The sequence below is a fragment of the Agrilus planipennis genome, unplaced genomic scaffold (genome assembly GCF_000699045.2).
Source record: "Agrilus planipennis isolate EAB-ADULT unplaced genomic scaffold, Apla_2.0 scaffold346, whole genome shotgun sequence".
Classification (NCBI taxonomy): domain Eukaryota; kingdom Metazoa; phylum Arthropoda; class Insecta; order Coleoptera; family Buprestidae; genus Agrilus; species Agrilus planipennis.
This window is the reverse complement of record NW_020439031.1, coordinates 17,744-40,978: the sequence shown is the minus strand read 5'-3', so window position 1 is coordinate 40,978 and position 23,235 is coordinate 17,744. Positions and strand designations below refer to the sequence as shown.

Here is a 23,235-nt window from a genome sequence, read left to right as displayed (position 1 = left end):
GCTATTTATAGTTGGGAATTATGGAAAGAATAATAAAATTTAATCACCCACTGGAAATGGAGCGACGCTTTTGTAATGGTTAACATTAAAATTTGCTTTTACCTCATTTATTTTATTTGCATATGTTTGTAACAAAGTACAATGTGTGTACCTTTGTCTATTTACGATACCACTACCTACAGTCACATTTATTTAACGATAAGTACAAAATAATTAATAAAATAAAGAGCCCACTAGGACGATAGAAACATAAATAATAATCGACGCTGAATTACCAATACCCAATTTTATGATATAATATGATTAATACAGAAACAGTTCAGACTGTTTCTATCGTTTAAAGTTTCAAGTCGACCAAAGCTTTGACAACTTCGCTCACGTCACCCCTGTGACGTTCCAGCAACTGAGTCAAAATTCCACTTGAATTTGAAAAGCCCATCTCATGTAATCTCGTCAGTCCTTCGGCAATAACTGGATCTGGAAAATGCCGTGTTAATAGCACGGTACTATTCACATTATGAAATTGCAACTTACTGCTGTGGTAAATGATTGTAGGTGTTGGGGCAGCTGGTTGTTGAGAACCGTTATTTTCGCTGGGAGATGTGGGATGGGGATTTTGGGTGTTTTGGGCTACAAACGCCCAGCCGGGTTCGGCTGGTTTCTCCTGATTTTGAGGCGTCGGCTGCTGCTGCTGTTGTTGTTGTTGTTGTGGCTGAGGAGGAACTGTGGGTTGATCTTGCTCCATCGGCGTTGCAGACGCAGTTTCTTGAGAAGCAGGCTTCTGATTGGAAGTTTGATCGGCGCTTTCTGGAGTAGTATTCTTCTGTTGCTGTTGCTCTTGTTGTTGGTTGGGATTTTGAGGACCATATCGGCCTATCAAACAAGAACTAATGTTATCTAAGTACGTAAAGATGTCAACAGAAAACGTACCGAAAAATCCATCAACGGCGTTCTGTATCACGTCGAAAAGGAGCGGCTTTTCCCCTGCACCTCCCTGAGAATTTCCTGAAGCCGATGACGGGGGACTGAACATGTTCAAAATTGGGTCTCTGCAAAATTACATAATAACATTATCCAAATAAACTAATATTTGCGGTGACGTACAAATGTTGCCTTGCTAGAGCGCCAAGGTTGTGGAAGTCCTCCATATTGACCCTCTCGCCTGACGAGAAAGGACACCCGCCCTCGTAGTTGTTATTATTGTTTTGTCCACCACTAAAGGGGCATCGTCCGCTGAACGGTGGCGGTTGTTGCTGTTGCTGCTGTTCGTTGGTTTTGTTCTCGGAAGATTCGCCGAGTTTCTCGTCGCATTTCTTCGTCTGTGAAGACTCGCATCCTTTCTGACCGTATCTGGTGAACTTGTGCGAATCTTTGCGCGCGGATTTGATGTTCCTCTTTATGCAGCGGGTAATGTCATGAACGAATCGGCGATTTAACCGTGGAAAGAAGTCGCTGTTCACCATGCGTACCATCAAGTGCTCCCTATGGTATCCCTTGTGCTCACAATCCTTGCAAAGATCGAAATCAGGACATTGCAAGCAATTGTAACGGAATCCTTCAATGGTGCGTTCGCAAACATCGCAAATTATCACTCTACGGCCAACTGTACGAAAAAATTACGAAATTTAACTTTTGTTAATAAAAGATGGGTAATGTTAGTTGCGTTTACCGTTGATGTCCGCTTCCAGAGTGATCGGTTCCTCACGAGTTTCTTCATTCTTATTCAAAATTGTTATGAAAAGCATTTTAATATTCCCGACCATTTCAGTCAAAGCTGTTATCAGGTCTTCGTCATTCGCTATGGTTATTTCATCGCCATCACTGTCTGTATTTTAGAAAAATGATTAATTTGTTTTTGTGTGTTTCTCGGTTCATTTTTTAAAACAATTAGAAGGGGAATGATCATTAATGTGAATTGTTGGGATAGAGAAGTTGTCGATAAAGGATTGAGTATATAGGGATCGTTCGTTATTACCTTTCCATGTAATCTTGTAGTCGGCTTCACGTAAAACTGGGAATACTGACAATAACTTTTCATTCAAGAACATAAAATTTGTTACTACTGGAGCATCGATACTGAAACGACGTGTGTCCGTTGTTTCTGAATCGCGTAGAAAAACTTTGAAGTTAATGACGTTATTTTGTGCCATATTGTCTGCTGTTGATCACCTTCTTAATGCCTACGGTTGTAACACAAAACAAAAATCAATTCGTCGTGGTTTAATTTTAGATCACACTCTCAAACTCAATATTTTCTATGCATATGCCTCTCCATTAGAGATGGCGGCACATTTTTTACTAATTAAAATTTAAAGACAAACGAATTAGGCCGAACGTGAAACAATGGTACGATAGACTATATGTATAAATTAAAAATATAATTTTCTTTTGTTATAGAAATTCGTACAAAAACAAACGCCACAAACGAAAATATTATTTGAATCAAAGGTTTTCTTAGTACAATTACCCTGTCGGCCTTGTAAAAAATTTTTATTAATGTAGACAGTTAAAAAAGCAAGCAATCAAACTATTGTTGTATTGTTTGCCGATATCGATCATGAACTCTTAACGTTCAGTTTTTGTTCACCTTTTTTTTGCAATAATTATTTTTTTTTATAACTGAATTTTCATAACGAAGAAATCCAAAATTAATAGGTAGTCACATAAAATTTAATAAACCATTTAAAAATATTTAGGTAAATATTAAAATAAAACGATAGAATACATGAAATTTTAACACTTTCAATTGCGCAATTAAAAAAATATTAGAAAATATAAATATTTCATTAAAATTTCATGCCAATTATAATAAAAAAATTAAAAACGCACGTAAGGCGGTACAGAAACGAAAAATCAAATTAAATAAAATGGTAAAATTGATTGGTAAATACTCACAATTTATTCACGATGAGCTGGTTGTACACACAAACGATGCTGAATAACTACAAGGCTATCTGATAAGCAACTTGGTTTTATAGTACCGGAAAAACTTGCTTGTAATGACAATCAGGGCAACCAAAACAACTCAGAATCTCTGTTTATGTTTTAAAGTACAAAAGTTAACGAAAATTTTTTCCAGTGTGTTGTTACTACTGAAAAACAATGAATGATTCATCAATATGGCGACTTAAGTAACTGATTGCGCGAAGTCATTGCCTACTAGATACTAATGATCACTCATACGTACGAGAATCTTCTGGTTCATTCTAGCAGTTTGTTGATGCAACTATGTGAAATAAAGTTTTTTTATGCATAAAATAAATACTTAAACCCGTGTAAGTTTATGAAATCATTTTCGGAAGTTTCAAACTTTCACTTTTAAACGCGAGTCATTCACCTTTATGGCAAATGTGGGACAATGTTAACACTGTTAAATAACATAGCGTTTAAAATGTCCTCTTTATACTTATAAATAAATGGTACATGATATCACGCAAAATGGATTAAAAATGGAAAACTAGAAAATTAAATTTCTTTAAATGTAACACCTGTAGGATTTTAAATAAGTAAATCAATTAATTTTTGCGTGTAAGATTATGAGAATTCAAAATTTGAATTACATACTTATTAATTGAACATTTATACTTTGGTAGAATTAGACAATAAACCACTTTTAATTAAAACAAAAGTGTTTTTGAAATCACTGAATTTTCATACCTATACATATAAAAATAAAGAAACTAAATGCTCAACCACAAAGTTGCCGAAGTATTTAATTCGATTTCAGATTAGAAGTTGGGGTTAATTAAGTAAATCAAATTGCAGTGCAAAGTTATTATAGATATTTTGATGATAGGTATCCATAGCTAATAGAGTTAAGAAAGAGAGATATTCTTCTCTGATAAAGAAACATCGGTATTTTTATTTACATGTATTTCACAATAAACAGATAATTTTAACAAACAACCCAAAAGTATAGCTATATGAAAGCATTCTCTAACACGTAATACTATAAATTGAATTTCTTTTTTTGTATGTGGGATTTTAAACAACAATGTACTGTAGGACTTACGACTTTAATTAACAATTTACTTACATACACGTACGTGTGCACTGTTTCAAATTGTTTTGAAGCATTTTCTTTTAATTTCTTTTCTGAATAAAATAAGTAGATGTATTTTACTTGATTATATTAGGTATAGTTTTGAGCCAATCTATCAAATATATAGTATTGCTTTTAATTTTTTATTGTGCTGCAAATTTTACCTCAAAATTGGTAAAAAGAAAATTAAAGTAAGCACAAATTATCTGAGTATAAATGAAATAGAAAAAATACATTTATACATAGTGCACATTAAAAAAATCAATAAAAATAAAATACTGTCATTATTTTAAGTGATTAAGTGGTAAAAGAATGAGAAAAAAACGTGTGGGAAATTGGCAATAACACATTGGTGTTATTGTTTTAAAATTTCGGTATCACTTTACCACATAATTGTCTTTGTATTTGTTTGAGTAATTGCAAGATCTTTTTAGAAGGCCGCCTGACTCATATATCTAATCAGAAGCGATAAATTGGATTTTTTTATCGTAAATACAATCGCCAAAAAATTTTGATACTTTTGTTTTCAGTAGATACAATAGAAACTTATACCTATTAAAGAAAACGAAAGTTTAGATTTACATGTAAACTACATGTATGATATGTCGTATTAGGATATTTTCACGATAGCAACGATTGCCGATTATTGATTTGTAATTGTTGATATGCAAAGAATTCGTCTAATAATCCTAGAAATTCAACAAAAATTACTTTCATATCAAGCTATTGGCAATATATAGCTACCTAATGATATTTCCTGTTATCTGTAGTATTTAAAGTGTAAGGGATTTTATCATAAATTATGTAACGCAAAGTTCATCAAATTTTCACCCCCTTCCCCTCACGTATTATGATCACCTCACTCCCCAATTCTGTTACGTCCGCCATTTAGGTTTGAATTCAAAAAAGAATGATTTTCTAATTTACAGTCATATTTTTTTTAACTAAACAATTACAATTTCAAATCAACATTATCTGATGACACGCAAATCTTGTTTCCCGCCACCCCCCGTTTAATAGGATCGTAATACCCCCCTATCCACCAATATACGTTACGTAATTTAAGGGCAACCCCTAGCTACCCAAATTACAAAATATGGAAAGCTATTTCAACATTATTAGCTTTCTTCAGCACTCTGTAGGTATTTGCGATAATTCACAGATCAAACGTGCTGATGGGAACTAATAAGTTCGAAATCTGTTAAAGAAAATAAAATAGCTTCCTTTTTTATAATCGCCAGGAATTTCTCCTGGATCAATTAGAAAACTTACCTTGAGGCTAATTAAATAAATTTAAATTAAGTCATCAACGAATACGCAGTATCTGTACCTATTATTATAATAATAAAAGCAACAAAATAAAAAAAAAAAAAACAATAATGAAATCGATGAAAATAATTTTTATTCGTTGAATTATTTTTTGTTCTTGTTGATGGATTTGTGTTAGTTTCTTTCTTATAAAATAACGAAGTATGAATAGATTGATTATGAGATGTACGTTTGATTTTCTGTTTAAGTTATTAGTTTTTGTGACAATTAACTATTTTTAATTGCGTTATTCTTTTAGTAGACATATACCCTGTGTGGAGTTCAATGTTAATTTCAAAATGCGCCAATGTAGTAATACTATTTGTACAGCTGATTCGCTTTTTTCGGGCGTAATGTACAGTGACCCTCAAAAAAGGTGAAAATAACGGCGGTTGTTATTTCTGGTCACTGCATTTTCGTGTGTGGTATGTAAGTACTATGTATTTAATAATTTACGATTAACAATAGGTACATAAAATCTAGTTACTTAGTTTCTTAGTAGTACATACGTACATACAGATTAAAAATGAAATGTATATACATATGTAGTAGGTACGTCATTATAATTGGGTTGTACGTTAATAAGCGTATACGGCATGAAAAACTAGTCTATATACACGTTTACAAACACGTACATAATGCTCAACATTCGTGCATGTGTGTGTGTAAACGTAAATTTTATTTTTTTTATTTTTCTTTTTTTAACATCGACTTTTCTTCTTTTTTTTTACGCTGAAAATTAGTTTAGATAATCAGTCTCAAATCTCGACAGAGAGAGTCAAGAACAATTTACAAATACATTTACATAGGTAATCTAAGCGAGTCTATCTCTAAATTTCGTTATCGTGGCAAAATTCTATCTTTTTCGGACTAATATGTTTTAATAGGTTCAGGGGTCTGGAACTGATGGAGACATGCTTTACACAACCCTCGAAACCTTTGTAGTACGCCGATGGAAGCCCAGGTGGTAGCGAAGGCATTCCACCTACAACAAACACCCCATATACGATATACAACAAACGGCCATATAAGTATCATAGTAAAATCTTATAATCGATACACTAACCAAATTATATATGCCCAAGGAGCAAAGAAATAAGGTCAGTTTGGATTTTGCAATGCCGAAAAAAGGCCAGTGAGAGCACAGAAATCAAATGGGATGTAAAAAGTAAGCCAAAGAGATGCCGAAAATAGGCCAGAGAGAATATAGAAAGAAGGCGAGGAAGGATACCGAATATAGGCCAATAACAGTCCCATAAAAATGAAAATATATCAGTGAGAGTAGATAATAAGAGTAATTAGGAAGCCTACAATAGGCCACTGATAGTGCCACAAGGAGACTAATTCAAATGCTGAAAATAGGTCAGGGAAAGCATAGAAAGAAGCTAAATAAGATTTCTGGTTTAGGCCAGTAAGAGTTCTACAAGAATGCCAATTAGGAAGCTAAAAACCAGGCCAGTTAGAGCACAGAAACATTGAGTGTGATGCCGAAAAGAAGTAGGCTAATTCGAATGTTGAAAATAGCTTGTTAAGAGGAAGTACAAAAGGAATGCTAAACAGGATGCCGAAAATGGATCAATGAGAGAGCAATACAGAAAAAATGGTAAATATAATGCCAATAATAACGGGCCAATGGCGGTGTCATAAGGACAATTAGGATGCTGAAAATGGATCAGTGAGAGAGCCGAAAAATACCAGTAGTGATGCCGAAAAAGTTCCAGTTGAGATGCCGAAAAACAGGTATGGGAAAATCAATTAGGATGCTAGAAGGATGTCAGTATGTGCCAAAAGGATTAGCATTCGAGGCGTCAAAAACAGGACAATATAATGTACAGAAAAAAGACAAACTGGAGTGCCGAAAAGAACACAACAAGAGTATTTAAAATATTCCCAGCGGTAGTCGAAAATTGGTTAATTTGCATTGATAGCAAATGGACTACAAATGGATCAATTATAGTGGCAGGAAATATCAACAAATAAAGGTTTCAGTTTGTTAAAAATTATCCCTTTTTGGTTCTATTATAGAAATTTTTTTTAACATCTAGATGTTGCTTTTGTTTGAAGTTTTCAAATTGTAAAAATCATTTTTTTTTACGAAAACTTCATTAAAGGACTATTTATAAATCTACACAGTGTGATAATAACTGTAAGTTATCTACTTACCTATCCATAGCTTCGAATTTGTACTTAATGTAAGAGCCCCATTATTTGACACCCCTTTAGCGGGCGTTTCATGGTCTACCGATATAAAACCCATTTTCTTTCTTCGTCTAACTTCCAGTGTGTGCCACTCTCCGTCATCAATTCTTCGTTTGGTTCTTAAACGTTATAAACATTATTAGCGGCGCAAATTCACACTTACCTTTAGTCATTAATCGTCGAATAATTAAGTATTCATCAGTTAATAAAATTTGTAAACCTTATAGCCCAGAAAGCCTTTTGTTTTCCTAAATTGTAACTTAGTTCAGGATAGCCATTTACTATCGCCACGGAGAAATAATCTTCCTGAATACTTCTAGTTTTGCTTCTCCAAAGGAGCAGTCCATCGGACGCAAAAGTTCGTAGTTTGAAGATGTACTTGTTGCCTCTCTCAGCCTTTTTCCTAAACGAAATAATACTTATAGGCAATTAATTAAATTAAAAGCTCTAGCGCAACATTTGCTCAATTCTAAAGCGTATGAAGTCATGCTTTGATCTTAGTTGTTTTTAATTTTCTATAGACTACATCTAGGTATGTATAAGTAAGCGAAGCAGCTTTTGTAGCGAATACAGACAAAAGTTAGGTACCATGGAAAATCAAAATCAGAGTACGATTCAGTTGGTTCGTAACCGAAATCCAATTCGTAATCTTCTAATACTTCTAAATACTCTTGCTCCGCATAGTCTTCTTCATAATCATAAAATGTTTCGCTAAAGGTTAGTAAAAGAAGTTAGTAACAATTTTGATACATATATTAGTAAGTAAAAGCAGCATTATTTAAAAGTACTTAAATAAAAATGTTTACAACAAAAGTTGTGTAAAGTACTTATATATTTTTTGGCAATTGCGTGAAATCGATTAGGCATAACATAAATTGGTACAGTTACGTCAGGGTTGGATTGGGTTAGGTTGTTTTAGTTTCTTTTTCTTTTGGAAAATCTTTAGCCTGTCCTGGCTTCTAGCCTGACATTGCTACGGATTTCAAAATTTCAAACGGAAAATTTTTGAGTTGTACTGGCATATAGTACTACCGAAAGGATCCTACTAGATCCTTACGGAAAATGGCTCCATGTCATACTCTATAATTTCTTCTAATTCTGGTAGTTCTCAACGTGTTAGATTAAAAATCTCAATTGACGAAACTTATCTTTTTGGGATATAGTCCCTTAAAGTTGCATTCTTGCAAAAAATGTAATTTTAAAGATGGTAATTCATCAAGTTACTTCAATCGAACGGAAATTATAACTCAATTACAACTTTTGTTTTAATTGTCTGGACGCCTTCACCAAAATTTTCAATAACATTTTAATAATAGCTGAAAAGTTTTTTTATCTTCAGTAACGTCTCATTTTTGGTATTGAAACAATAATTTACATTAAAAATTAGTTAAATACTCCAAACGAAAACGTGTAAGGGTTTTTAACTAAATATTTCAAGATGATATCATTAAAAACATATCGATTCAATTGATTATTTTTACGTAATATTTTGTGAATTAAGTATCAAGTTTCACGTAAGAAAAACGTTTTTTGATTTTCTTGGTAATTATTATTAAAGTTGTAACATTTCATATATACTTGGTTGTTTATGTATTATATTACAAGTTATAGTATTGCAGTAGTTTAATTGCAAAATAAAAATATACATTAACATCGTTAACTGCGCCTACGTGGAAAAATATAATTTAAGGATAAAAATTCGTCAGTCTACTTCAATGAAATACGAAAGTTTGGATATAATGACTCCGTTTAAAATGACATATCGTTTATTATGACTGATTCTCAAGAAATCATATCCGACTATAGTCACCCAAATGATTAATAATCACATTTTAGCTCATTTTTCTGACCTTTCTTATATTGCAGTTCATCATTCTTTTTCTTTTTCTGTTAATAAACATATGGAATTTGTAGTTTTTCTCTCTATTAAACTAAATAACTAATCAAAATAGAAAGTTGTTTATTTTCTAAGACTTCGATGTCATTATAAGCGGATTCTAATGTATGAAATGAACAAAATTTATACATATTCGGCTCGACACATATACCGATTGGGAAAGACACAAAGTTGACATTCAAAGGACGAAATAAAGACTGTAGTAAAAGGGGAAAACAAAGGGAGATAGAGATGTTACCTGGATCCTAACTTCGGAACGTATTGATCTTTGACAAAGAACGAATGACGATACTTTTTCTTGTTCTTTTTATAGCCGGATTTCGACCTGCTTAAAAGATTTTCCCAATCGGTATGTGAAAGAAAATATGTGAGTTTATTTTGCTTAGAGTTTTCCGGGAGTGTCGAAAAGGAAAATAGGAGATAAAGTAAATTAAAATGTGTTTATTGAAGCAACTTACTTTTTGTATCCCCGATTTCGGTATTGCAGAAAAGTTTCGCCGGTGAATTTGACAGAGATGCCTTCTTCTTTGGCTGTGAAAAGAGAGAGAGAGAGAAGGCATATTAATTAGAGAGTAGTTAAGCTGCAAATCCACGTGAGCTTACCGATTTGACAGTGTTTTCCTTCGAAGCTGGGCGGGCATTTACAGATGTAATCGTCTAGATTTGGGATGCACAGACCGTTATTATGGCACGGAGTTTTAGATGAAACACACGGAGGACCATCGTAAAGCCCAACTCCGGAGCTGCAGGTGGTAATGTTTTCAGGTAGAGAGGAACATTCCGGAAAGTTGGCCGAAATCGGTATCGACTCTCCATTTACTACTAATCTTTGTAATGCTCCTTTAAATCCCTTGTTTGCTTCGGATAAACGATGAATTTCTCGCCACGATCTGCAAAGGGAAAGGTGAACATTTCTGGACATGGATTTATGCGTTAATGTTGTTTTTACTCGACGGATCCAATAAAAAACGGTAATTCCAGGTTTAGGTCGGTCAACGATGCTCCCGACCAACCTTTTTCGATCGACGAATCGTCCAGTTGCAAGAAACCCTCCCTGCCATCCCTTAGCACTCGAAGACGATGCCATTTATTAATTTCAATTGGTTTGCTAGAACTAGAACACGTAATATCAATGGATTGTATTATAAAAAAAAAAACGATTCAATTATTACTTACGTTATATTTGCAATACCACTGCCCAAATTGAATCGGAATTGAACAAAACCTCCTACAAGATTTACAGATATGAAATCACCTTTGTTTTTCTTTTTTTGGCCGTTATATAAGATGAGACCGTTTAATGATTTACTAAGAAAAACCACTTCTAACGAAAATGTTTTCATAACGCCCTTAAGGGTGGGTAGCTTAAGGTAGCTTGATCCGTTGAACTCAGGTATCTTTACGCTCCAATTTGTGTCTACTACAAAAAAAAGGGAATTGAAATAAACCAAAAAAACCGAAGACGTTGGAACAGCTTAAAATCGAATCTTTTATTCATAATTGAAAGTCTGTTAATGATGAAACATATTAATAAATAAATAAATGAAACAAATGATAAAGTAAAACGATTTATTAAACGGAACTTAGTTGAAAAAATAAGAATGTTTCGTGTAATCGTTAATGATTATTTTTATCTCCACGGTTTCAGACAGTACTCTCGGAAACCCTGGATACAACACGTGTGCATGTATACCAAGACAGGTGATAAATAGTAGAACGTAAAAAGTACTACAAATATGTAAATCCTTGGGAATTTATGTCTAACTTAGAAGACAAATAAGGCCATTTTAGAACTGTCGGCAATATGGAGATGTTACAAAAATTAACGCGCTTTTTCTTTACTTCTTGATTATTACCTTCTTTTTAATAAAAATAAAATATCCTCCACCGACTGTTAGAATAAAAAAAGATTTTGCTGACACACATTTTAAGAATGATTTATAGAATGCTTCGACTAGAAGGGCAATTACAGTAGCCATTCTTCTAGATTGTGGGGTTCCGCTTTATGTTTTTCCGATATGTCTTTTTTAAGACGGCGTACCTCAAGCGTACACAATAAAATTAACTGTACAAAACGAATTTCTGCCTTATACAGGTAAGGCAAAACATTCACCGGACTTCTGAAAATAAAATATCACTTACTTTTCTGACAACTGTCTCTTAGCCTGACATTGCTAAGGATTTCAAAATTTGTTTAGTTGTACTAAGATATAGTACTTCCGAAAAGACCCTACTAGTGGGGACAACAGCAACAAATTTTCCCTCAATAATCTGAGGTAGTTTATAGTATATCCATATAAATAAATGAAGATTAAGACAAATAATGAACGAATAAAACAAATCGTGTTTCGCAGTGAGTGGGGTATATGTTCGATTAACTTTAAATAAAAACTTACCCAAGTCACACGTTCGTCCTTTTCTTCCTGCAGGACATTGGCACATGAAGTTTTCCGTGTCCAAAGAAAAGCACTCGGATCCTCCCTTACAAGGATTCGATAGACATGGATCTATAACGTTTTCGCAGAAATCTCCTATGAAAGACGGGCCACACTCGCAACGATACAATTCTGAATCTACAGCCTGGCAAATTCCGTCGTTTTGACAAGGCGACCCAGAACAAGGATCACTACCACATTCTTGAATACCTTGAACGCCTAACACAAAATCATCTACGTCGCCGTTTAATTTTACACCTCTTCTTCCAATTTTCAAGCGTCGTATACAACCCCTAAGTCCTTGATTTGTACCAATGTTTTCGTAAACTCTATAAAGTAAGCATATGTTCTAGAGCTTTCTTACACTATAAAATACAAGAGTAATCCGAAAAGTTTGTGTAGATATTATGTTATATATGTATTTGACAGAAATATTGAGACGACAGACTTCAGATTTTTAAAATAATAATCGAGTTATTATTGATCTTTACCTTTGGACTTTTGTATAAGTCTATGGATATTTTTTAGTTATGTTTAGAAATAATAAAAAATAATGTGGACGCAATTCTGGCGAATATGGTAGATGTTGAACCATTTTGTGGCGTTAATTATAAAATGATTTAGGCTAAGATGATCCCGTGCTACAAAATTTAATTAAAGCTTCCTTAAACAATAGTATTTCCACGAACTTTTCGGAGTTATCCCGTAATAATAACGTACTTTTTGTAAGTTGTAATGACGTTCCCCACAAAAGTTTCCTCTGCTAGATCTAGGGCTTCCCAGGTGCCTTTCGATTGTCCGACGATGCTTTCGTCTTCATTCAGTTTTAAAAATCCATCCCTACGATACCGTTTTACGACCACTGTATGGTATCTATTGAGTTGAATTTTGTCTAATGATTTGATGACAGTAGGCCCGTTTCCTAAGTTATAACGAAATTCGATGAATCCGTTTACAACGGCTATCGATACAAAATCGCCCTGACCGTTTTCTCGTTGTTGATTATAAAGTAAAATTCCATTATTAGTGTAGGCCTTAAATTCAATTTCTATGCTTAATTTATAGTAAGCTTTCAGTGGTTTTAATCTAATATAAGCCTGGCCATCGAAGGACGGCACGTCGAAGTTTGTTTTCGATATTGGTATATCACAAAGCTGTCCTGTAAAATTTACAGAACATATACATGCAAAACTGGCTGCTGGCAGGTCAACGCAGCGGCTTCCTTCGGCGCACGGAGATGAAAAACATGCCCGGAATTCTTCAGTAGTGCTGGCCTCTGCAGAAAAGTTGAAGCCATTTTAAATTCATGTCTTTTTTCTCTCCAGATAATGCCATGGTCAGTGGCAAATTTTTAGTAAATGTAAAAAAATACGTGTTAAGCAAATCTAAGATACGAAAATGCGTCTTAGGATTTAGGCTAAATTCAATTCAGAGAATTACGATAAGATAAGTAACGAAAATCTCGATGATTGACTATAAGTAGAGACAAGATCTCTGACAATTCAAGAAAAAGAGAATGCAGAAGGGAAAGAAGAATGGAAACTAATATAGAAAAGTGGAAAGGCAAATTAATGATTGAAAGAAGCACGAATAGGAGAACGAATGGGGAATTGAAGCAAGGGGTGAGAATAACGTAGAACTACGGAAAAAAGGGTTGAACAAAAAGTAGAAGATCAAAGGACAATAAAACTGAAAAGATCAATTTGTGCTACTGGGTATAAAAGATGAAGCCAGCAAGAAGAACCCAAATATGTGAATGAAAAAGGAAGAGCACAATGAACAAAAATGATAACAAGATTCCAACTATGCAACGAAAGGAGAACAAGCAAATAGGGGATGTACGATGAAGACAAAGTATGTAGACTATGTTTGCTAACATAAGAAACATCAGAATAAGTAACAGCGATATGTGAATACTCTGAAGAAGAGAAGAAAATCGAAGAATTAAAGAACGGTAATGGAAAAACCATAGAAAATATTGTATAAAACTTGGGCAAACCCCATCTAAGCTAGAAACAGATTTAAAAATATAGAACGAGTTGAAGCCCGAAGGCTAATAAAAATCAGTTTAAAGTTAAACATTAGCTGAAAAATATGAAGATTACAATCAAAAGTTATTATCAGCATCGTAGTCTTATTAGTTGACGTAAAACTTTGTTCATTGTGTACGAAATCGAAACAGAAATCGATGCGAATGAAGTCTGAAAGTATATTCAACTAGGTAGAGTAGGTAAATTTTAGGTTATTAAAATAAATAATTAATGTCACCATGGGACTACTTTATCATTGTTCCTGGCTAGGTATTAATGTATGAGATTATAAATTGCACTTACCGTTGCATGCTTGGCGATCGGACGATTCGGCATAACCGGGCAAGCATGTGCATGCACCTCCGACACAAGAACTGTGGAGGATGAGACAATCTGAATCATTTGAACAAAGATCTCCTAAGAGAGCTGTTATAACTCGTACGGTGGCAGGGGTCGGCCTATAAGCCGCTGCAATATGCTCTCCTAAACGGCAATAAAGAAAACCGAGTAAATAATCAAATCGTTTATTTGTGATGAATAAACAATAAGACAATGGTACAACAAAAAGCTACAGAAAAAATAAAAGTTATTGTTCTATATCGTTATCGAAAAACCGCTCACCGCGACTTTCGAAAATGCCAGTTCCCGACGATGGATAAAGGTCATTCCCGATCGAAGCACTGTTGCTAATGTACTGGGTGTCGGGGTAAGAACTTCGGGGCGGTATATACGACCCTGCGCGTTCGTAGTACACCTTTAGATCTGGTACCATTAGATGACGTGTCGACTTGGATAATGGCGAATTTGATTCGTCCGATTGAGTAAACTGTAGGGGTGTGTAACGACGGAATGGGAGTTCCGTACCAGGCAGGGTATCATCTATAAAAATTCCATATCATCTTGTCACTTCAGCATTTAATATGTTTTGATTTTAAATCGACTCCTTTTATAAATACCAGAAGCAATCATCTACGTTGGAAGCTTTCCACAAATCTGTAACATACTACGTCAACCATTGCTTCTTCAGACAATAGAAACTTTTCTTGTCTCAAGACGCTAATGTGTGTCGTATCGTATGCCACAAGACAATAAACATTTGTGAAAATATTCTAAAGTTGCATGTCTTTCCAGTTACTATCAATTTTCGTCTAAAGATTTGATTGGAAAGACCATTTGAAATCTTCATCATTTCGTCTGCTTTCTAATTAGTAATTAGCCCATTTCATTTATCTGAAGCCATATACAGATTTATCTGACGATTTATTGTTTTATGTTTTATTGCTAGTTGTTTGAAATACAATATATAACACACGGGTGTTATTAATAAACTTATATCTTTGATGTCGTTTTCTTTCATCAATAAGATTTTCTTTGTGCAGCTCGAAAAGCATTTTACTTTTAATAAGATACTCAATACTTTCATAAATATTTTTGAATTGATCTTTGGATAATGATGCAAGTAGCGTAGTTTTGAATTTCAATTTCAATTGCAATTGGTAAGGTAATAGTCGAACGAAATCGATAAAATTTACCTATTTATTTGAACATATTCAAGCATAGAATGCAACGTTCATTTCGCCATAATTTGTGTCTATTACCTACCTGTTTATGCAAAGAATCTGCCTTTGATACATTGACTTATTTATGGCCAGACGGAAAACCGATTCAGTTTGCTTTTGCTCACAAAGGGTTAAAAAATTCCAAAAGGAAAGAACAAATAATATTTACCAACTACTTACCAAGACAAATTACGAATTATGAAGGTATTACAATACAACTAGAAGAGGAACACTTAAAAATATTCAACTGATGTTTATATAGAGAATAAGTTAAATGTAACGATTTGTGTTTTTTGGGGTGTAATTCCAAAAAAAATAGGTCTAAGTCAACATTTAAAGATATGCGAAAAGACCCTGTTGTTTATTGTTTATTTATTTGTAACCATCCTTTTTTATTTTAGAACACACGCGTTTTGATTAGCTTAGCTTTGTAAATAAAATGAAGGGTTGTCTTTGTATGTTTAATCAATGTGTGTACACATGTGCGCGCGCGCGTTTGTGTGTGTGTGTTGTGAGTGTGTTGTGTGTGTGTTGTGTGTGTGTTGTGTGTGTGTTGTGTGTTGTGTGTGTGTTGTGTGTGTGTTGTGTGCGTGTTGTGTGTGTGTTGTGTGCGTGTTGTGTGTTGTGAATTTGATGGTTATAGGAAGAAAAAAAAAATAAAAACAGAGGAATTTTCATTTTTGTTGGGTTCGTAATCGATTTGTGAGTTAAATTCTCTTAAAGCAGTAAATCCCTAAGATCAAGTTTTACGATTGGTCATTTCTAAGTTCAGTGGGGTGTGTTAAATGATTGGGGCGAGGAGGGAAGACGAACCTTTGCAAGGACCGAAAGCCTGCACGACAATATCTTTCTGTAAACGACAGGCCAGAAGCTGAAGTTGACACGAGGACGTATATGTTTGATCATCGCTTCCGCAAACAATCTAAAAAGGATAACACGAAAAAACCAGTGGTAACTGTACAGTAAACAATAGGAAATAAAACGAAAAAAAAAAAAACACTTTTAAAGAATGCCAAGTACGTACTTGATTATCGGTTTTTTCGTTACATTCGTTATAGCAGTCACAAAAGGCTGTTCCTCCTTGTTCAACACAGGACGCTCCGAAATGGCAAGTCAATTCTTTGCACGTAGTGGGAGGCGGAGCTGCTACGTCTGCTGTTGAATAGTAAACAGTTGGGCGGCATATGAAGAGCAACGTGTAAAAATTTAAAAAAAAAGAAAAAAAAAAAGAAAAAATTCTTACCTGGCACACAGCCGTTTGGTCCTAGCACTTTGTCCGGATTTGAACAGAACGTGCACTTATTCCCCTGCACGCCCGGTTTGCAGACGCATCTTCCCGTCATTTGTTCGCAATCAACGCGAACCGATCCGAACGCCGAACAGGCGCAAGCTGAAAACACAACTCATTATCGTCGGAAAATTGCGATTCATATATTCCATACGGATGCACCCTACGCTCCCTTTGTCTATATGTTGTAGGCCCCAAAATCCCGGCAAGCAACTGTCGCATTTCTGCCCACCAACTCCTGGCTTACATGGACACTGCAGTGTCGTTGGATCACACGATTTCGAATATGAACCGAGTCTGTTGCATCTGCACACAGAAGGGCAACCTGCATTGTTAGGACCTTGCGCTGGGGTCTTTTCGTCTGGACAGCAGCCATACCAACTATCTTTGCAACTGTTACTTTCCTTCTTCACTTCTAAAATTGAAGACACTGTTTGGAGGAGCTTGTTCTCCTTTTTAGATTTTGCGTTACTACCTATTGGACAGCATCGAGCTACTGTTAGAGTAATGTGACAGTAGCTTCCTGTAGGACAATCTCTCCTGTTTGCGTTGTTACCGCAATCAAATTCTTCGTTTGTGAATGGATCTACAACTGGTTTTTCCCCGTTGCACGGCTTCACCTCGGAACCTTTAAATTAATTCACAAATTGCGAGGTAAACTAAACATTACTGAAGGATCATCTACTTTATCTACCTACAAGGATCACTCCTTGTTCTACATGCAGGATTATCCCAGATTTGATAGAGAGGAATGTATTGGTTGTTCGGAAAGTCATTTCGTTTTTTCCCGACAGAGGATTTAATTGTATTCTTTTGCACGCAACTTCACATTTAAGCCGTATAATTTTTATATGCTTTGAGAGCTCATATAGCAAGGCTTGTGTGTGAAAAATTCCAATTAATTCTACGCAGTAGTTTTTGGTTGGTGCCCTTTTAAATATGGAGAGCGATAAGCAGCATTTTCGACATATCTTACTGTTTTACTACAGAAAGGGTAAAAATGCTGTTCAAGCCAGAAAGAAATTGACTGATGTGTATGGAGAAGGTGTGTTGACAGTACGCCAGTGCCAGAACTGGTTCGCTAAATTTCGATCCGGCAATTTTGATGTCGAAGATGCACCACGTTCGGGAAGGCCGGTTGAAGCTGATAAAGACGCGATAAAGGCATTAGTTGATGTGAACCGGCGAATAACAACACGTGAGATCGGATTGAGGTTAAATTTATCAAATTCAACAGTTTATGACCACTTGAAAGGCCTGGGATTATCCTCGAAGCTCGATGTATGGGTTCCCCATGTTCTCACAGAGAGAAATCTGTGTCGCCGCATTGACGTCTGCGATTCGCTTCTCAAACGTCACGAAAATGATCCGTTTTTGAAGCGCATCATCACTGGGGACGAAAAATGGGTTGTATACAACAACGTCAAACGCAAGAGGTCATGGAGCAAAAAAGATGAACCGGCTCAAACCATTTCCAAAGCCGATATTCACCAAAAAAAGGTGATGCTGTCTGTTTGGTGGGATTTTAAAGGAATCGTTTTTTTTTAGCTTTTACCGGATAACACAACGATTAATTCGGAAGTCTACTGTCATCAGCTGGACAAACTGAATGATGCACTTCAACAGAAAAGGTCAGAACTAATCAACAGGAAAGGTGTAGTGTTTCACCAAGACAACGCGAGACCTCACACAAGTTTGGTCACTCGCCAAAAGCTTTTACAGCTTGAATGGGATACAATGCTACACCCACCATATTCTCCAGACCTGGCACCATCGGATTATTATTTGTTCCGGTCACTCCAAAATTTTTTAGACGGTAAAACCTTCACCTCAAATGAGGAGGTCAAAAACCTCCTCGATCAGTTTTTTGCCAGCAAAGACCAAAAATTTTATGAGCGTGGAATTATGCTACTACCAGAAAGATGGCAAAAGGTGTTGGACCAGAACGGTCAATATATAATTTAATAAAGTATTTGTTTATTATACGAAAACTGTCTTTCATTTCCACAAAAAAAAACGAAATGACTTTCCGAACAACCCAATAAAATACTTGATGATAATACACAAGTTTATGAATTTATTGAGAAAATTTGGGAATATTAACTATATAAAGTAAATTCTTTAATGGCTTTAGTACCTTCCGAAATACTGACGGTTATAAGAGGGGGATAGGGTAAGAAAAGAGGGTGGTCCAAGAATTGTCTTTTCGGAAGGTTTTCGCAATTGGGGGCAGATATCCCTTTTCCTTGCTACTAAAGCAATCCTAATTTAATTGATAGTAATTAAATATTAGTACGAATTAGTTGACCCTGTACCTTTGCAAACTTCAAGCGGTCTCAGTCGTAATTCCTGCTGCCTTTGGCACGCTTCCATTTTCATTGCGCAAAGAGTAGGGTACATTTTCTTATCGGAAGCACATACTGACTGTTCTGAAGCAATGTTTTCGCAATCAAACTGGCAAGTACAACGGGGAAAATTGTCCGGACCAATTTCACAAGTGGCATCGAAATCGCAGATAATGTCGCGACATTTTTCCGCAGTTTCCAAGTCTAATTCGGTGTTGTTGTAACTAAGCCGTTTGGTGTGCGAAAATTCAATATTGCCAAGTTTCGAATCGACCCCAACCGAGGAGTAGGGAGCTGCAGTAGACATGTTAGTGCATTGTTAGTTCGTTAAGGAAAGAGAAAACACCAACAATGTTCAATTTACTTACTTAGAGTTGATGCAGCGGTAAATCGTTCGCTACAATTTCCATAGAACAAGATGGTAAGAGGAAGTAGATCAGGCGATCGTTCGCAGTTTGCTTTTTGAAATTCGCATTCGTTAATAAACGTTTTATTCGAGGATGCACAGACAGGCTCTTCCCTAACGCCCTCGCATTTTACAGGACATTGACAATTACCGGATTTACAATCGTCCCCATCTATGGGACATTCCTCCCCGTTGCACGAGTCTAAACCAATATTTTTAATACACTTCAGTACACCTTTTAGGATCAGAAATACTTACTGCACGGTCCACGATAGGATACCGAAATGAGTTGTTGAGTTTTGCATGATATCATCCGCATTTCGCATTCGTTTACGTATGTCACACCATCATTACCACAAACGGGACCTTTAAGAAGCTGTGGGGGACAATTTTTGAAATAATTTCATCAATTCAATAAGCTGCTCGTTACCTTTGCGTCTGTGCAAGAAGTTGGACAAACACATTGTGTCCCTATATCTTCGTTTGGTACGCACATCGAATAAAAGTCACATTTTCGACTCTCGCATCCATCTGAAGGTTACCGAAAAGTTTAGACAAACGTGTCGTTAAAATTACATAGCAACTATGCTTTTGATTAGATGCGGCTTTAATTATTATGTGTTTGTAACGAGTGTCAGTCAGGAAATTGCAGTCCGCAATAAATGTATAATTAAACTTGCAGAGTAAATAACTGATTATAAAGTTTAACATTTAGTTAGTTAATGAAGAACAGTCCTCTTGGCGTCTGCTAATATGCAAACGTTTAACTGTAAAACTACCTTCGTCATTTAAGAAATGATACAGTCGAACAATAATATAAATATGTTAACAGAATTTACTGCGAATTTTGTCGTAAACGTAAAACAATTTCCCTGGAGTCAATAAAACAATAGCAGATTATGAACACAATGTCAACAACTTTGGTCCAAACATGTTTACACCGTCGGCGATTCGATTGGCGAATTGTTCCTATCAAAGCTTGAAAGCACCGTATTTGACAACAGTTGGAATTTCACTTTGAACAAATAAAAAAAAAAAAGGAGGAAAGTGAACAATAAATGATCAACGGCATGTACCCATCGTCCCGTTCGAGTGTGGGATTTTAAAAATTTAAATCAAATAAAATTTATAAATACATTTTCTGCTAAGTACTTGCAATAAAACGATGTGAAACATTGAATCAGGTGTTTGATGTGGATTTTGTAGGAATTGCTTGGGAAGTATATCTTGTTGAAACGTTTTTAGAGATTTAGTTTGTTACCTCAAGGAATTTAATCCAGAATGCAGACGACATCAAAGAGTAAAGTCTGGGCAAGGAATATTCTTTTCTAAGAAATGTTGGTTTTGTGAAATCCCCAATGAATTTGTATGAGCACATAGAACTGGCCGATAGTTAAATGATCATTGGGAATAAGGTCTGGCAAGTAGGGTGGATGGAAAGTGTATTTGAATTAATAAAAAATGATTGATTAAATTAATTATCGATCAAAAGATCTCGGATAGAATTTTAGAAGCATTGAATAGATTATGATATAGTTTCTACTTTTATTTGGGATATTTAATCAGCAGGGAAGGTTCAAATAATTTTTTTTACGTTTTGTTGATTTTATGAGTAAAGCAAACAAAAAAAGCTTGTTTCACGTGGTGGTAGAAAACTATTGCAGTTGTTGATATTCTGTTCAAATTTATGCGTAAACTAGTTTTATAGCAAAATAAGGAGTTGGGAGATGTGAATAATTGAAGAAAGTTTTTATATTTTTGTTGGAATGAGAAAGAGGAGGAAAGGGGTGCGCTTGACTTACCGCAGGGGGCCGTGTACATGACACGAATTTCCTGCTGTTGTTTGCAAGATTCTAATTTAAGTTTGCATATGTTTCCATAGGTGATACCGTCGGATCCGCAGACAGGTTGAAATTCGGAGGAGCAAGTGAAGCATTGACAGGCAGCAATGCCATTTTTTTCTTGGCAAACGGCGCCAAAACGGCATACGTGATGGCTGCAGGGACCCATTTCGCCACACACACCCTGATACGCTGGTTCAAGCGTAAGATTAAAAGTACATGCCGTCCTTTTCAATTCGCACAGAGAGGAATAGGTACGGTCGTCGTTTCCACATACTGGTTTCATCTTCATTTCGCAGGGTGGAGGGCATACGCAAGTAGCGTGACCTCGTTTGTCGATGGAACATTCCCGGTAATGTTTGCATTCTAGCTCTTCACATGGATTTTCGTCTGATAATGCCAAATTGGAGTCAATTTAAATACGTGATCGCTTTCACATAACATTTTTCTTTTTTTTTTTTTTGTTTAATACTTATTGCAGAACAATCATTTTCTATTAATCATCTCTTCAAATAAATCTTTTATTATTTTAAAACTTTCTTAAAGTTATTTTAAATCTACAATTTCAATATTGTTTGGTTCAGATTTACTAATTTTTTTGTGTGTCGTGTATAATTTTGCTTATCGCTTTTACGCTTTTTAGGGTTCCGTACGTCCGAATGAAAAACGGAACCCTTATGGGATCGCTCGTGTGTCTCTCTGTCCGTCTGTCATAGTCAATTTGATAAATTGATTTGGGATATGGGGTCATTTTTGGGGGGTCAATTGGAAATTAAAAAAAATTTAGTTTTGCAAGCTTTAGCATGTGACATATCAAATAAAAGGGCTTATTGTAAGGGTCTGAAATATATATTTTTTAAAATTAATAGTTCTAATGTTATTTAAGGAAGTGGATGAAAATTCGCCCCCTTTCTCTATCTTTGAAACTACTGAACCTAAAATTTTGAAACAAATACAGAAAATAGTTCTATAGATTACAGGTAAGTTAATAACAAGTCTATGGCCTGAACATAACGTGGTAAATCTTTCAACAAAACAATATTGTATGTACAAATAAATGTATTGAAGAAAATGTTATGTTGGTTCTCGAGTTAGGGTTCCCTGCATCCGAAAGAAAAACGGAACCCTTACAAGATCACTCATGTGTCTCTGCAATAAGTACCTATTGTTTATATCCATTACCTGTAGTACATTTTCCTGAATACATCATGCTAACTGATCTACCAGTTCGACATACTTCTTGTCGTAAGAAACATTCATTTTCGTACGTTTTCCCATCTGAGGCACACACAGGATTTATCTCTAAGGGACACGATTCGCTACATCGACATATGGGGTTTCGTTTTTCATCTAATTGACATATTTCGGGATCAGGACATACTATCGATTCACAGGGGTCTAAAATCGTTTTTACAATTGAATACACAGTTGTTACAGCTTAAAGCTTATTCTACCTTTAGTAAGTGTATTAAGTATTAGAAACATCAAAAAACAATAAGGTAATTGCGCGACATCCGTTGCACGATAAAAGCTTTTAAATCAGCAATTTTACTTATTAATGTAATGTATTTTTTGTATTTGAATAAAGAAGTTGAAATTAGTGAAAAGTTGTGAAATTAATTTAGTCGTTATTAAATCGGAACATACTATCACAACTTCCAAAGAAGTCTTGCTATAAAAGTTCATCAGAAACTTTGTTTTTGGAGTTAGTCTGAGTGAAAGAAATTCAATTTCAAACGGATGCGGAAAGCAAAATGGTGTATTAGTTTTTCTCTAACAATAGGAAACCTTCTTCCTGTAATTTATATTCGATTTTAACTTTTCAATCATTTCATAATAAGTCGAAATAAACAAATAAAAGTACGTGTTGTATTGTACACACAAA

At 35.1% G+C, this 23,235-nt stretch overlaps 2 protein-coding genes across 5 annotated transcripts; both read right to left on the bottom strand.

Annotated features, from left to right (window-relative positions):
• Positions 1-91: 91 nt before the first annotated feature.
• LOC108742679 (sequestosome-1) lies at positions 92-3,003 on the bottom strand. Its single transcript, XM_018477973.1, has 7 exons — positions 2,896-3,003; positions 1,976-2,180; positions 1,670-1,825; positions 1,105-1,603; positions 931-1,049; positions 535-873; positions 92-477 (listed from the first exon to the last, which is right to left on the bottom strand). The coding sequence occupies exons 2-7, from the start codon at positions 2,148-2,150 to the stop codon at positions 338-340; spliced, it is 1,428 nt and encodes a 475-aa protein (XP_018333475.1). The 5' UTR covers positions 2,151-2,180; positions 2,896-3,003; the 3' UTR covers positions 92-337.
• A 2,432-nt stretch (positions 3,004-5,435) lies between these two features.
• LOC108742697 (agrin) lies at positions 5,436-22,782 on the bottom strand. Of its 4 annotated transcripts, none has more exons than XM_025976564.1 (23): positions 22,533-22,782; positions 21,312-21,740; positions 19,940-20,040; positions 19,768-19,885; positions 19,472-19,711; positions 19,074-19,397; positions 17,234-17,386; positions 16,913-17,173; positions 16,714-16,860; positions 16,495-16,625; positions 16,284-16,392; positions 14,533-14,790; positions 14,215-14,394; positions 12,602-13,157; positions 11,843-12,210; positions 10,623-10,866; positions 10,396-10,560; positions 10,050-10,336; positions 9,905-9,977; positions 8,138-8,260; positions 7,770-7,952; positions 7,514-7,668; positions 5,436-6,335 (listed from the first exon to the last, which is right to left on the bottom strand). In XM_025976564.1, exons 1-23 carry the CDS (start codon positions 22,558-22,560, stop codon positions 6,181-6,183), a joined length of 4,788 nt encoding a protein of 1,595 aa, XP_025832349.1. In that variant the 5' UTR covers positions 22,561-22,782; the 3' UTR covers positions 5,436-6,180. The 4 variants fall into 4 exon arrangements, with proteins under 4 accessions (XP_025832349.1, XP_018333493.1, XP_018333495.1 ...); XM_018477991.1 differs by having other exon boundaries at positions 16,495-16,622; positions 22,533-22,645; XM_018477993.1 differs by lacking the exon at positions 8,138-8,260 and having other exon boundaries at positions 22,533-22,645.
• Between the last annotated feature and the right edge of the window lie 453 nt (positions 22,783-23,235).